General features: G+C 40.8%; 2 protein-coding genes across 3 annotated transcripts; both read right to left on the bottom strand.

Annotated features, from left to right (window-relative positions):
• Positions 1-57: 57 nt before the first annotated feature.
• setdb1b (SET domain bifurcated histone lysine methyltransferase 1b) lies at positions 58-13,504 on the bottom strand. 2 transcript variants are annotated; one of them, XM_046400729.1, is made up of 25 exons: positions 13,347-13,504; positions 11,508-11,711; positions 10,767-10,933; positions 10,611-10,654; positions 10,174-10,300; positions 9,599-9,769; positions 9,233-9,434; positions 8,475-8,548; positions 8,099-8,289; positions 7,792-7,921; positions 7,335-7,542; positions 6,420-6,533; positions 5,974-6,280; positions 5,550-5,811; positions 4,914-5,004; positions 4,706-4,822; positions 4,365-4,534; positions 3,964-4,188; positions 3,680-3,850; positions 2,446-2,576; positions 2,256-2,275; positions 1,974-2,092; positions 1,620-1,867; positions 1,411-1,499; positions 58-404 (listed from the first exon to the last, which is right to left on the bottom strand). In XM_046400729.1, the coding sequence occupies exons 1-25, from the start codon at positions 13,361-13,363 to the stop codon at positions 287-289; spliced, it is 3,717 nt and encodes a 1,238-aa protein (XP_046256685.1). In that variant the 5' UTR covers positions 13,364-13,504; the 3' UTR covers positions 58-286. The 2 variants fall into 2 exon arrangements, with proteins under 2 accessions (XP_046256685.1, XP_046256686.1); XM_046400730.1 differs by having other exon boundaries at positions 6,420-6,530.
• Positions 13,505-14,746: 1,242 nt separating this feature from the next.
• Positions 14,747-14,994, bottom strand: LOC124065262 (cortexin domain-containing 1-like). The gene has a single exon (XM_046400495.1). The coding sequence runs from the start codon at positions 14,938-14,940 to the stop codon at positions 14,755-14,757; it is 186 nt and encodes a 61-aa protein (XP_046256451.1). The 5' UTR covers positions 14,941-14,994; the 3' UTR covers positions 14,747-14,754.
• Positions 14,995-16,014: the final 1,020 nt, after the last annotated feature.

Raw genomic sequence — 16,014 nt, 5'->3', positions numbered from 1 at the left:
CATTTATCTTTTTAATGATCAGTGAGGTTTCACAAAAGAGCAGATGATTCCGCTGACTCACTGAAGAATACTGCGTTTTATTCAGATGTAAAGAGACGTAATGGATAAAATCAGACAAATCAGGAAACGTATAAAATAAAGGCAACAAAACAACTGTAATAAAATTCATGTTCAATTAAAAAAAAAACAAAAAACAAAAAACAAAAAAAAAATACAAGGTTACAGTGTTGACAGGGCTCCTGTAAGTTTCCTACAGAGACAGCAGAGGGAGTGAAATGGCTGCCCATCACAACAGTCTTCCTCTGCACTCAGTGGATCCACAGCAGCAGAGCAGCACCTTCCCCTCCACGCTGCCCACCTCATAGTTGTAGTCCCAGGTCAGCTCTGTGCCAGCCCGGATCCGTCTGCACGAGGGCACAAGCAGGCAAGTGAGTGGAGGACAAGAGCTTGTTATACATTAACATGAAGCCTATACAGCACTTTGATTAGTACATTAATAAATGCAGTCACTCTAATCAATTCCTGATTGAAGCCTTACAGGTAAAATTCATAAACTAAGAGATAATTCAGTGTGATAACCCTGCTGCTGATGGCTCGGCTGTTATGCCTTAGCTGTAAATCATTCTTGTTTAGGCCCAGTTTTGATCTGTACTGAACATCACAGGGCTATGAATGCTGATACTTTCACTTATTGATATAAGCACTGAAGTGCACAGGAGTGACACCTGATGATGAATTGATCAGCCTTCTTGTGGTGTTTGATCAGCCTTCATACCCACACATCCACTACTTAAATGCAATTAAACAAAACTGACATATCGTCACCTTTAAAACTGAATTTTTGAATATTCACTCATCATTCATCTGAAGTTGTGCTACTGGTGAACACAAGTCCAGATTTCACTTTCTTTAAGCTCTGCTTTTGGTCTCTGATTTTTCTTTCACTTTAGCCATGAAATGCTAAGCTCAAGTTCACCAGCTAGTCATGAATTGTGTCTGTCTGCAGTTTGGTGCTCGGCAGGAAGTTGAAGGAGGTGTTTTATTTTTTTGTTTGTTTTGTTTTTCTGAAAACAGCCCTCAGAGTGTGCAGACTGAACCAGAAGTGTGAAGTTGTGACTGGATCAGCTCAACAATAAGCTGGAACTGAAAGTAACTACGAGTCACCCATTTCAAACTGGCATTATTTTCCATCCGTCATTATTATACAATTTATATTATTATTAGAATATAAAATTACAGTTGCTTTAAACTTAGATTTCTGGATTGTATTTAATTGTCCCACTCATACCTCATGCCCCCTACCTTAACAATCTCTAAAGCCTCACAGCATCTGAGGCACCTGAGATCATTTAAAGCCCCCCAGTCGACATAAGAGAAAAAACGTACAAACATATTTGTTTCAAAACTCACTTGCTGGCAAAGAACGCCACCCAGGGAAACCGCAAGTCATGTGTGTCCACAAACACATTTTGGACGAAAAGGTTAGGACTGCAGCTGTGCTGTAATACAGAGAGGAGACAGAGATCACAAAATAAAATATGAATACGTGGAAACTGAATTTAAGTGAGACTAAATGGTGACACACACACACGGTGACATCCTGTAAGTTACACACTTACATTGAGGTACCGTCCAAGGTTTCCTTCCAACTTGGCATCGATGATGTAGCAGGACTCCTCACCGTCAAAGAACAAGCGAGTGTTTTTGGGAGCGTTCTCCCCACCTCCTCCAGGCTGTCCCTGTGGTCCCGTCTTGCCCCCCTGACCTCCCCCGCCTCCAGGTGCACCTGTTTTCACCATCATCCCGTGGCTGGTCTTCAGGGCGATGCCTCGAGTAGATTTTACCGCTACCTGCTTCTTTGTCACGCCTGAGCCAGAAAAGCAGTGGCAAAAGAGAGACGAATGAAAACTGAAGACAGTGAAATCTATAATGATCACTATCAGTGTGGTGTAAATTTAAGTATCTCTCGTTACCAGAAGTGACTTTCTCTTTCTCTTTGTTGTCATCAGATCCAGAGCTGATGGTCTGAACATCATCACTATCGGAGAGAGTCATCACATCCTGCTTCTTTCCTGTTTCTGATTTCACTTGACTGCAAGAAACACAAAATTAATCTTCTTAAATCTTCTCAATTTAACTTCAGGTGATATTATTGACCACTGAGTTGCAGAACTGTTATTAAATCAAATAAGTTTAAAATCAGGTAAAACTAAAAATCCAGTTAAGCATATTTAAGCTTATTTTGTTCAACACACCTCTTGCTGTCTCCAGACTCCTATAACGGAAACAGAAAAAGAAGGATTATTGTGCAAGAATACAATAATGCAAAATCTCCTAAAATAAAAGCCAGCTTTTACAATCTATGCTCTTAGAAAATATAATAATCCTAAGATGAGAGCTGAGTCCAGTGAAACATTACTCTTACTTTAGCCTCTCAGTACTCACCTTCTTCAGCCCCTGGCTAGTAAGCCAGGAAGCTACTTTGCTTTTTCCTGTCTCCTCTGGCATGGACGGTGGCTTCTCATCATCAGTTCCTTTGGTTGACGTATTCAATCCGTCTTTACTATCTTGACTCCCTGAAGCAGGAAGGAGAAGATAAAACAGAAATCCTGAGCTCACAAAATTAATGCAGGGAAACACTGAAGGTATTTTCCCCATGAGAAGAGCTGGGCTAATTAAGAGAAACGCACAGTACAATGTCAAAATGTACCCTTTAACTAACCCTAAAAGTCAAATTAATTTATTCTAATATAATCTTATCTAATGAATCTACACATCATTTTTGTAAATTCACTGACAAATCTTCATCTACAAAATATCAAACACACTGGAAAATGCAAACTACAAGTTCCAAGGCACACAGAGTCTTCCAAGAAATGTTTTAGTATTCCTCATTATTTCTTATTGACAGTCTAAAAACCTCAAATTATATGAAACATAAAAAGCAAAACAAATATAATTTCAGAACGACTAAGCAAATGATTTTTATTATTCTAAAAGATCAAAAATGTTTAATTATGCAGCAAAATTGTCAACATCATTTTTCTCACTGGAAGAGACCTTTTGATCACTTTGCTTAGCTGCTGATTACACACACACATACACATTTAATACGTGCACAAACAGACACAACATTAAAATGCCTGACAGGTGAAGTGAATGACACAGATCATCTCATTATCGTGCAATGTTCTGCTGGGAAACCTGGGATCCTGGCGTTCATGTGGATGCCTCTTGTCTCACACCACAAACAAGTCTAATGTGGATACTACAGGTCTTGAGAGCAGTTATTAAACATTTTTGGAAATACACCTATATAGGTTTCTTACCAAGAATTACAGGAGAAGATCAACACGAACATGTCTGTACTGTAAATATAAAGCTGGAGGCAGAGGCCTGTTAGCTTAGCTTAACATAAAGGCTGGAAACAGGGGGTACAGCTGAACTGGATGCGACTAAACATAACAAAATCTGCCTAACGGTACTTCTAATACTCATTAATTAACATACTATACTTCCAAGTTGTGGTTTTACAGGGGGAGTATTTGTCAGGCTCTTTCTAATTAAATGTAAGTCTCTTTATAGTTTATTTCCAATAATGCTGAACCCTTCCTTTAAATAAAAACTGCGGTATCGTCTCCCTCTGAGGAACTTTTCCCTATACAAACCACCGGCTCACCTTCCTTGTTCCCCTTGACCTGACCCCGTGTGGTGTAACTCCTCCACACAGAGCTGGAGCTGTAGTAGTTGTCCTTCACAAACGTGTCGTCTGAACTGTCACTTTCATCTTCACTTTTTGAATCCTTATCATCGTCGTCATTGCTGTCCTCCGATGAGCTTGGACTATCGGCTGTGGTGGGGGAAAAAAAAAACACGCAGAGAAGGAGGAAGATAAAGTGTCAGCTGGGGTCAAGAGCACAAACACCACGTTCCATTAAGAACCACCTCTGGATTCAGACTCACCCTTCTTAGGCAGTCGTCCAGCAAAGTTAGATGATACTAAAGCAGACGGTTGGATTTTTATCCTCGACATGTCAACACCACTCCCCTCACTGTCCGAACAGTGAGCCTCACTCTCATAGCCTTCCTTGAAGTTCTCCACACTCTCTATATGGTCCAGGTTAGCGAAATACTCATCGCCCATCTCTAGACCTTCTTTATCAGCAAAGTCGTCTGTTAAGATTTTACCTTGTAGAGTGGAAGGAAAAGGTGTAAACGGGAGAAAGAGAAAAGTCACATTGCAATCAAATCATCTGCTATTATACTGTTGTGAATAAACTAATGTCTGTGTGTGTGTGTGTGTCTGTTTGCCATCACATCTGTGCATGTAAAACCATTCTCCTATGTCTGTTCCCTTTCCTCACCAGCATATATGCAGACAAAAGAGCCCTTGGCCACGTCATCCAGACAGCGGATGCCCCAGCCTTTGTTCTGGGTCTTGAAGAGCTGGAGACGCACCTGCAGGCCGTGCTGCACCAACCGGTTGGTGCACATCTGAGAACAGCATTTGCACCGTTTATTACACTCGTAGATCCTGAGAAACAGAGAGAGGGCAGGAAGATAATGCCTCCGAGACAAGACAAATTAGCTGTTACATTCAACAGTAATTATCCTCTTACGAGGTTATGAGGAGTGAGAGTGAGTTAGTCTTTCTGTAAAGTACACGACAAGTGGGAAAGGCTTTCGTGCAACTATGATGTCTGACCCTGTGGGGAGGCACTCCTCTAATCGTTTGTGCAAATATCCCGCGTTCGGGTTAATCTGTCCCCCTGGTGTACAACCTGTAGCCTGAAGGGTCAACTGATGGCAAGAGCATTTGGATCTGTTATAAAGACACAAAGACATGAGTTGAGAATATTAACAGCAGGAGTAATATTAAAAATGGTGGGTCATAGGCGAGGAACTTCACTAACTTGTCTCGACAGCCGTCAGTGCATTCACACCCAACCAGAAAGTCTGAACTGGTGTTGATGAATACTCCATCTTCAGGTATACGTTCTTTACCTTAAAGAGAGGAGAGAGAGTACGATTAGTCTCTTTGCAATAACATCCACAAGGGTTTTTCAAAGAAGGTAGGGACAGGAAAAGGCAACTGTGATAGCTCATCGATTTTTTTTATGTATTTTCTTTACTTTCTGCACATCACACATGCAGGTGAAGTGGGAACTTAAAGGCTCCGAAAAATAGCTCTCTGATAACTAAAAGCAAGACAAGCAAATAACATAAATTACAAAAGTGAGTGACAAGAGAATCATACGGAAGTTAAATGAAAAGAAAACATACGTTTGTTCATTCAAGCTGTTCAACAATCAGTACTGTCACTGGGATTTAACTGGCTTTATTGTAGCTGTTTTTGTCTGATGTCCTGCTCTGACAAATCTTTTAGTCAGATGTTTCGATGTACACGAGACTGGTAAAAATCTCTTCTCCTTTAAGACTCTGCGATGACCGAGATGACACAGTGATCATCTCAAAAGACAAAAATAATTGTAATCTGAACCCAGCCCAAATTAATCTCTACCTTGATACCATCTTAATGTAATTCTTACTGTAAGCTACTTTAGGAGGTGGGGTGGAATCGATCTCATTGACGCAGGAGAGTGGGATGTCCTCCTTTCCACCAGTGATGTCAGGAATGTAGTAGAAAGGCTTCTGTGGCTGGAAAGGCCGGTCCACAAGCACGTAAGGGTCCAGACAGAACATCTCTAAGAATATAAAGTCACAGCGCGTCTGGAAGAGGTAGTTCTGGATCTCTGCCATGTTTCGCAGGCAAAGCCCACATGGAGCCTTGTAGATTACATGAAAGGACATCTGAGGGGGGGAGCATACATATGACAAGTGTTGTGCAATTCAGTTTGACTCCAAGGAGGGAAAATAAAATCAAAAAATTCTTACATTAAAAAAAAGCAAAAAAAAAAGCTGAACGCTTCACATATCCACTTCCTGATTCATCTACTCTTCTTTCCAATTTACCTTGCGGTTGACTTTGCGTCGTCCTGTCATTCGTCGGAAATCGTAGAGTAAAGGTGTGAGAAGCGGGTTCTTTCCTCTGTGCATGTCTGATTTCGCAGGCCGTACACGATTCAGACAGGCAGGCTGACAAGTGTGTGCCATGTAGAAGATGCGGTCCGTCGGGGCACGGTACGCGGCCTGATGTGGGATGGTGGCCACCGCGTGGGCGATGGCAGGGGGCGCAGGAGCCAGAGAGGGCAGCTGTCTCTGGAACGACTGTGTGAAAGGCGGCGCAACAGTGTTTTGGGCATTCAAGATTCTTCCACCACTATGAGTTGGCAGACAAAAGACGAAGAGAAAGAGACCAGTTACATTCAAAAACATCAAATGTCTAAGATCACTTTCAGCAGAGCTTTTCCTTTCCTCTGTGTTATAAATTATTAGGCCAAACAATGAGGTGGACTCACCTGGAGAGGTTAGTGGGACTGGGCGAAAGAGACTGCGTGACTTTGGACAAATGAGTGCCTCCCACCCCAGGGACAAACGGAGAAGTACTCTTCTTTGCCATCTGATGTTTACTGCTTGAAGACAGTGAGGATAGAAATATCAGTCGATATCATAAGCCTTCACTTGCTCTAAAATCATTTAGGTTTAAAGCTCCATTAATCAATACTTCCCCCAGGAGTTGCAAAGTGTAGCTGGGGAGAGTGTGGACTGGGATACCCTGCTGCCACCACAACCCTACCCCGAATAAGTGGAAGTAAATGGAAAAATGGATGATCAATATTTTTTTCCATTAATGAAGCATCAAACTAATGTGAAAAATGTTGCTTAAAGTGACATACACACAGAGACTTATTACTGTGTGTGACTACATTTTCCCTCTGGGCTCTACCGTTTATATCACCTAACTGTTTTGATTTCCATCAAGAGCTGAGAAAGCTAAAAGAGAGAATGACCAGGTCACCACAAACACAACACAAAATAAATGCTAATATTGCTCTGTGTCTGTTGAATGTGATTATCTATTAATTTCTGAATAGTCATCTTTTTAAAGAGATACCATACAGTATGTCAATGGTGCGCTGTTAGCTTGTTGTGGTGCCCACAAGTGACCAAAAGCATGAAAAATGCAGTTTTGATTAGGCGTCAAAGAGGCTGAAAAGTAGTGTTTTGTTGCCATCTCTGCTTGGAAATTTCAGATTTGTTTTAGCTCTGACCACAGCCAGCTCAGTGTGGTTAGGAATGTGCTTTGTTGTGACACGGATGTCACAGGGCCCTAGAGTACACTTTACGTCACTGCAACAAGGTGAGACGTTAAACCAACGGAGGTCATATGAATGAAGAGCTCTTCATTCGGATCAAGTTGCAGTATCACTTACTCAGCACGTAGAGGTTGTGGGGATTGTGCAGGCTGTGCTGTCTGAGGAGACTGAGACATTTGTTGGGTCTGCGGGGGCTGAAGACGCTGTGGATGTTGTGGTGTCTGTGAAGGCTGGCCGGGCGAGGCCTGCAGTGCTTTGACCGGAGAGGCTCCAACGTGTCCATCACTGGTGTACTGAACAACCGGACCTTTACTCCTCAGTGCCCCTGGAGATTGAAAAAGAAGTATTAAGTAAACATTTTTTCATTTCCTCTTGTTGTACACACTGGACATTGGAATTGGAATTTCTGACCTCAATGCAAAAGTTAAAACAATTCTCTAAGACAGGATCTAAATTAGGTACCAATACAGAAAACAAAGTACTGGATTAATCAATCTGTTCTTGAAAAATTTCAAGTGTGAGTGTGTGACTTTTTGTGTCTGTGTGTACATGCATTTTTGAGTATGTACGTTACCCATGTTAGGTCGTGTCCTCTGCTGGCCAGCCAGCTTCTTCTCCTGATTATTAGCGGTGGTCATCTTCAGGTTGAACATTGGCTCCAACCTGGTGGAGCCTCTATAGATCCACTCACTCCTCTTATCATCCTGATTGACAACAAACAGCAACACAAGTGCACTCATTTTTAACTGCTCTATTGATAAATCAACTACCATAAAGCAAATTTATTTAAACTAATGTGGATTCTGGATAATGAACATGGACCCTTCTGTTCCTCTGGACAGCTGTCTGAGTCATTGAGTGGATTTTATTTGTTGACATACCAAAAAGAGGATCTTGACCAAGCTTCCATCCACTTCTTCCACTTTGCTCTTCCACCAGGTTCCCTCCCACTCAGTCTTGATAATCTGGCCAACCTTTAGGAGCACCATAGGCCTGCTGGGGTAGGCAGTGATGTACTCCTCGATGAAGTCTCGACACGATGCATCCTCTATGTCCTCCCATGTACGCCTTACTGCGAAAACAAGAGTAAGGTCACTCTCTTGTTGATGAATTTGTATTTACTGCCACACTGACTCCCAAAATCCTACAACCAATTTAATGTACTCTTAGCCAAATAACTGGCATAACTGCATAAAAAAATGACTGAGCGTCACATAATACAAGAGAAAAGGAGAAAACAGAGAAATGGGCACTTACATGGCCGGCAAACTGGATAGAGCTCAGGTAGTGTTACATATGAAGCATAACCGTCATCAAAGAAAATCAAAAACCTGAAACACATACAACAAAAGATATTAACCATATATATATATCACTACTCTACTATATAATAACTCTTACATAGTTTGTCTAAGGGTGAGCACTGGAATGTTTATTTTTTAAGTGTAAAAAGTCTGTGTTTTTATGAGCTTATTTATGAGCTTGGATGTAGTTCTTTAATAGCAAAATGTAAGGGACTAAAGATGTTACTATTGATTGGGGCGATGTGTCATGGTAGAAATGTGTCCACCGGTAAGAGATTTGATGTTACTACTCTCACATGATCCTGTGCTTCCTGCTGCCTTGTAAAGTTAAGTGATTTGGGCAGCAGGTCTACTTACTTCCCACCTGATGTGACAGCGACAGTTGGTGCCATATTTGCACTTGCTAAAAACTACAAAACTTGAAATTATTGCTCCCATTTGGAACCTTAAAGCTTCCATTTTCCATTTCCAGTTTTACTGATTTGAGTCCTTTGTTTTTAACTCCAGTGTTGTCTCATGTGAGGCAGCTGTTTTTGTTTTTATAGAAGTTCCAAATAAAAGAAGAGGAAGAAAATAAACAAATGTGGTGAAGTGATAACATTACTGTTCATGTTCCGCAACTACTGTTAGAAGATTTTGTCCATATCTCCCACCCCTAATATGAGTGGAAACAGAAAGTGTTGGTAGGGCTCTTTCGTTATTTAGTCTTACCTCATACGGTTCTTGTTGTTGGGCATCTCTGCTACTATTCCAGCATAGAGCCACACCAGATTGCCGTCCTTGTACTTGGCGACTACACGAGCCCCGACATACAGAATCTCCAGGGTGGGGTTATAGTCGAAAGCAATGTGATTTCCAGACAGCAGACTCTTTCCTTTATCAAACTTAACTTTATACTTGGATACACCGTTTCCTGAATATAGACAGAGAGGTTGCTGCATTAAAGATAGAAGATCTGGAAAATTCACATACACAACACATACAATAATTAATAATATATAAAACGAAACCTCAAATATTGAATATTTAACATAATCTTGAGTCCTGAAAGAAGAATAAAATGTTCTGGTAACACACCAACAGGGCTGATAGCAACAAGAGTGCCTCTGTGCCAGGTCTTGGTGCGTTTCTTTCCTAGAATGCTCATCCCGACTCTGAGCTCATCTTCGGGCATGTTGGGGTTCGGCTGGGTCATGGACTGAGATTGAATCTGGGATACAAACACTGCCGGAACCGAACCCTGAATACCTGGAGGGTAGAACAGCCACACACACCTTTAGTGTCAGACACTTTGACGTAGGTATGATGCATACTAAAGTAAAGTATGTATGCCAGTATGTAAGTATTGTGCACTGACTGCCTCACCGCTTGAGGTCTCAGAGCATTTACTTAAGTTAAGTAGGCTTCTTTATCCTATCATTATGGATTTCCTATGTTTTAGGACTCTGTTCATAAAGGCTGATAAAAATAGTATTTATTTTCTAAAAAAGAAGTGAAAATAAATACTATTTTTATCACAAATATTAAATTAGGCTGAGTGGGCCTAAATGTTGTCATTCGACAGTCCTGCCTCTACACTGTCTACTTAGAAAATTCTGGCCCCTGTGTAGTTAAGGTTATTATGTAGCTGATGACCACTGATGCATGCTCACCTGACTGGGACGAAGGCTGTAAAGGAGATCGGAGCAATGAAGTAATTGTTGAATGCTTGTTGACCATTTGGGCCAACTTCTGCACCTGATGGGAGGTTTTCTGCAGAGCCGCACTGGCCTCTTTTACCTGGCAAAACAAATAAACAGGAAATACATCCTCAACTGCGTACACTGAGCTATGATACCTTTCCTCATAAATTTTTGTGGTCAAATCCACAATATCCATTGTTTTCCTTCTAGGCATTTCCAATACATCTTTTCTCACAATGAGCCTGTTAATAAAGGAGGGAAAACAGCACCAAGCAAAGCCTAGAAAAACTTTTTATACCTTAATCTTAGTTAAATAAACTCATACTCGGTTTGACCAACCCACAACAAACATTTATCAGCGAAGTGTAACAGCACAATATAATGAAATTTTTTTTAATTGTTCTCACCACTTGATCTTTGCCAAGAGCGACGTGCTTCTTCGGAGGAACCACTGAAACATTGCGAAGAACACAAGAGAAGCAGAATATTTAATAACCTGACTGTTTTCATGCTGTAGTAGCAATGAACGGTAACTGCTCTGAGAGGAAAAGAGTGCGACTTACAACAGCCGACAGCGATGACATCATCATCTTCATCGTCATCTATCTCAATGACCTCAGAGGACAACACACCTCCTCCGACCCCCTCATCCTCTGAGCTGCTCTCACGGTAAACAAGACCGTTCCTGTGGTAAGTTGCCTTCACCAGTTTCTCACACTCCAATATGGACCTGAGGAAGAGTGAGGAGAAAAAGAACTCCCTCATTTTCTGTCAACTCTCTCTGCCCACAGCCCACATTCACACACAATCGTGGATTCTTGTTTTATGTTCAGCACAAAAGGTGAAAATAACCAGATTGCGCGTCACAAAATGAAATTCAAACATAATGCGTAATGTCGTGCCATCAAACAATTTAGGCTAAGCTGTTATACAAAACAGAGAAAGCTTTGGTTTACATTATGAAAAGTTAAACAGGAACATGCTGTGTAATCATCTGTATCACCAGCAGGGCTGCTCTTTGTGTTTGTTAGAAAACTCGTGCTGTCTGGCAGTTAGAGACTTGTTGATCTGGTGCTATCTGCTTCACTTTCCTGTTATGCAGTATTTGATTCAAAGAGCTGGGCTCTACACAATAATTTACAATTTCACGATCTGCGAACTTCTCCAAAGTACACTTTAAGTGCTGCCAAAGAATCTACGAGGTCTGAGATGAGAGATGGGTGCTTGTAAAAATACTGTATATTAACTAAAATGCACAATTAGTAAATAAAAAAACAGACTTTGGAACAAAGTGAACGGCTTACTGGTTGGCATCATTGAGAAGCATCTCCGTCTTGGCCTCCTCTTCTTCTTTCTGCTCCACCCATTGCTTGAGCTCCGTTAGCTGAGCCTTTTTCTTCTGCACAATCTCGCTCTTCTCCACAGCATCTTCGATCCACTTCCTCAGCTCTTCCAGAGAAATGCCCAGCTCTTCCTCCAGACTGGGGTCCCAGCCATCCACCTCCATGCTGACGAGAAAGAAAAACCAAAACAGGACAAGTAAACATTATTATTAATGTCTACATATGAATCTTCTGGACCTCACTAATAAGTAATTAATGGAACAGCAATGCAGTATTTAAAAAGTAATACCCATGCCCTACTTTTACTGCCATTATTTTCATGGTTTTTTTGTTGTTTTTGCTAACAACACATGCCAAGGATTTTAAACTTCAATACAATATGGAAAAAAATACATTGTACTCAACACCTCTTTGGATATCATGGAAAAAAGAAAAGGTCTCAAGCACACAAGAGTGGATAAACAACATCGGGTTGAAAATTTGACTTTTACAGCTTTGGAACTTTTGATCCTGTGTATATTTTGATACTAGATATTTTATCATTATTGTTTTAAACACATGCATGGTATCAAAACGTAGTGAAGATCACCACTTTTGACAACCATGCTAGCATGTCACTTTACAATCACATTAGAAATATAAGAAAAGTGTTCTGTCTAATTTATGAATCAATTATTATGCCAAAATGCGATCAGTGTTAGGAATTGGTTATTGAGTGCGTTGGCACCATAACAAAACCTGTTAATGAAGTTTTTACACTTGTTTCTACAGGTTTCTACACAAAGCTGAAACATAAATCAGTTTTCCACACAAGTCTGAATGTTACATGTCATTTAACCTACCAGACTGCCATACTGAGTTATACTGTAACATCAGATAATATTCTTAATATCATGATGATGACTCCAACTGAGCTGACAAGACTGAAATGCATAATGATATCTGTCAGTGTGTATAAACTACTAAAAAAAATAAACATTACTGTGTCCCGGATCATGTGCCAACATCAACGCCGGTTTTCAATCATGCCAAGAGCTGACGTCAGTGTTACTGATTCAGCCTAGGAGGTGTGTTGATACAGGTAACGGTCATCCGTGGACTGAATCCCTGCGTATTAAAGCATCAATGCAATACAGTCTTGTGGTATCAGCTACTGTGGAGTTGGGCTGCAGTTTAAGAAAAACTGCATGGGGTGACACATGTGTACAAACCACCGTTTCAGTCTCACTTCAGTGTTTTGATGCTGTCTTTGTGTATGCGAGCACACAGAGAGTCAGGGACTGACTGAAACGTTTTAACGCTCCCAGCCAAAGATATCACTGCCGAAATATGTAGAGCTGATACTGATGAGACACACAGCTAATGCGCACTTTTGCAACAACTGGTCAGTTTAAATGTAACCATAAAGCAACTGCCAGCCTGCAGAAATGACGTTAGCCTGCGAGTACTTGTTAGCACAAGAGACAGTTAAAAAGCCAAAATCCACTTTGAACTGACGCTTGCTGGATAACTTCGCCATTTAACAGGCCGACAAAGTAAAAACTAACTTAACCCACTATAACTTTTGTGACACTTTCATAGGACACATTCGGGGCAAACAGGGATGCTAAAAGACAACAAACTGATTCCAGTGAGTGCAGGCTAGCTCAATAGCCTAGCCTAGCCCAGCATAGCATGAAGAATATCTCATTTTCTGACAGAATGGTGTATTTGTTATGAGAACAACACTGTGTCCTTTGGAGTTGCTCTCAAAGACACGCCAGAGAGTGACTTCATTTAGAGACAGCACTCAAAACTCACCCTTCGCTGTTTTCCATCCTGCCTGCTCGTAAATATAACGTTGCCGAGCTAATGCTACCGGCTAGCTACAACAAGGAGTGCATGCATTGTATCCCAGGGTATCCGAAGTGGGCGGTGTTACTTCGCGCTGTAGGTTTCTGTGACAAACGTGAGCTCCGCCGACCCGGGTCATTAAGGTATTTAAATCGTACATCTGAATGATGCTGTGTATATTTAGGACGCAGGCGCCTAAATTTAACATCAAGAATGCTGAAATTGACTCACACCAAATCACTAAACCTTATTATTGTTACGTTATTATTGTAGCACATGTTGATTCAAGTAAACATCAAGTTAATCAACAAGAAACGAAATTTAATTAAAAATATTTTGTAAGATTTATGAGACGTTTACTTGGTGCATCTAACTGTTTTGAGCAGCTCTGCCTCTCTCATTTTGAGCCATGTTGCTGCCCAGGAGTTTTAATTACTCATTTCTTATAAATTTGAGAAGTAAGATTCAGGTTGCATAGAAATTATTTCCTCTGTTTCTTTCTTAACAATGTAGATTCTGAATTACTGAATTTCCAACACATGCTACAAGTTAAAGAGGTTGTAAGATTTGTTCAACAACAAGCAAACTGCATGAAAGTTTGTGCAAAACCTGCAAAACATAGTGTGACAGAATTTGAGGAAAAAACATCTGTTGTGCATTATAGTTCCATCACTGAGAGCTTTGAAACATCTGTGCCATATTAGTGAGGAAAAAAGGGCATTTGCGTCAGCTTTCATCAAGCTGCTTTTCACAGTGTACATTCTGGCATGATGAACAGATCACATTTGAGGAGAGTCTCTGTAGTGCAAGTCAATGCTTGGTTGTTTGCATTAGTGTTTCAACACATGGATCAGCACATATTTATGTTTATCACACTAATAAGGCCTACCTGGATGAAAAAAAAAAAACATTAAAAAAACATCATGAATTTATTGCACAACTCTGCTGTCACCCAGACTCTCAGTGTCAGATATCTTTCCTGGTGCAAAGGAATGTCGATTTTTTACATTTAAACAACATTTTAACGAAACCACTACATGCTGTCTTTTCAAAGACTTTTCCAATATATTTTAAATGTATAACTTGTATTATTCATGAACACAATCTGCATTAAATACCTAAATATATTCTGTGCTTTAGATTGCATACTTACATTACTTAAAGGAGTTGAATGCTGGCAGCTTTTTATACAAATCTTCAGAAGAAACTATATACAAGTTGAAGTAGTATCAGGCACAACTTCATCACTGACTCGGCCATAAGAGAAACCTCAGAATATTCTCTGGCTCGTGTCAACTCATCTTTGTTATCACATTTGAAGAGTTGGAAGAGAGGGTATCGCTCCTTTTGGAGGATGACCTGATGTGCACGTCTGTCAGTCCTCCGTTTGCTCCTCTTGGTGTGTAGTGACAGAGATAGCACTGTATGGGTCCAGCACCATCTGAGCACAGCGGACTATGGCTACCAACAAGAAGAAGCAGAGCAGGAAGAAGAAGAACAGGGCAAAACCAAGGTCCACATCCACATCGAACCTGCCCACAAGGGGGGTTGGAGGGTCCATCTTGACAAATGCACACACACAAATCACACAAAAAATCAATTCCTCATCTGTTCACTTCCCTGTTGATATTTTACACCATCAAAAGTAGTTCCACAAGTGCTTGAATTATTCCCAAATCCTGTGTGTCTGAACAAGCTTGAATTCTTGCTGATGCTAACTGACAATCCATCATGCTGCTGCAGTTGTCATCTGATAAACCAACGTTTCTGTCACGCCTGAATTCAACAATCCGTTCCTCTGGGTCTTGACCTCTTTTTCTTGTCCCAACATTGACACCTCCTGCCCTTCTCCCAAAGATACGATGGGCTGGTGGACACACGGAGACACATTTGGCACCTGTGTCCTCCATAAATAGTTAATAAGGACTTTGGTAACGATCAGGCTGTTCCTGAGATTAGAAGACGCAAGCGTCTCTCTGGTCTCTTCAGGAGACCTTTACAGGAGATGACACCTAAGACAGGAGTCACTGGATCCCTGGTCAGTACAAGGTATGGACCCATGACAATAAGGTCTGAAAGCTTTATCAAATGATGTGAGGATTAAGATTTTCTTTTTATTCTGAACCAACTGGTTCACTTTAAACATATGCCTGCACACACACACACACACGAGATTATTTTATGGTCTAAAAGTGGTGGAAAATAGTCTAGAGTAGCATGAAATGGTCAAGATGCAGAAAGGAAAAAGAAAAGATTGAGGAAGAGAAAGAGGATATGACGCCTTGTGGCAATCCACTTGAGAGGGTTTGGAAACTGATCCTAACCAAAAAAATGCAGATTGCTTGTACTCTGATGCCACTACAGAGATACACAAATGTTAAGAGTAAAGTGACTCTGTTCTAATAACAGGGGAAAGAGTAAGCTTGTACTGAAATGCATGTACTGAAATGATAAAAAAAAAAAAAAAAAAAGGATTTACAGCACAAGACGTCACTCAAGTGCAACCCAAACAGGGTTTAGTTGTAAACCTATCTTGGACTAGTACAAGCATTAATTCCATCTGTTTTCACCCTCAGGCTGAGAAACAGATGAGGGAAGGAAGAAGGCAGAAACTGATCCCAGGACAAAGCCACAC

The sequence above is a fragment of the Scatophagus argus genome, chromosome 9, assembly GCF_020382885.2.
Source record: "Scatophagus argus isolate fScaArg1 chromosome 9, fScaArg1.pri, whole genome shotgun sequence".
Lineage (NCBI taxonomy): Eukaryota > Metazoa > Chordata > Actinopteri > Scatophagidae > Scatophagus > Scatophagus argus.
The sequence above is the reverse complement of the archived record's forward strand: the minus strand, read 5'-3'. Positions and strand labels throughout refer to the sequence as shown.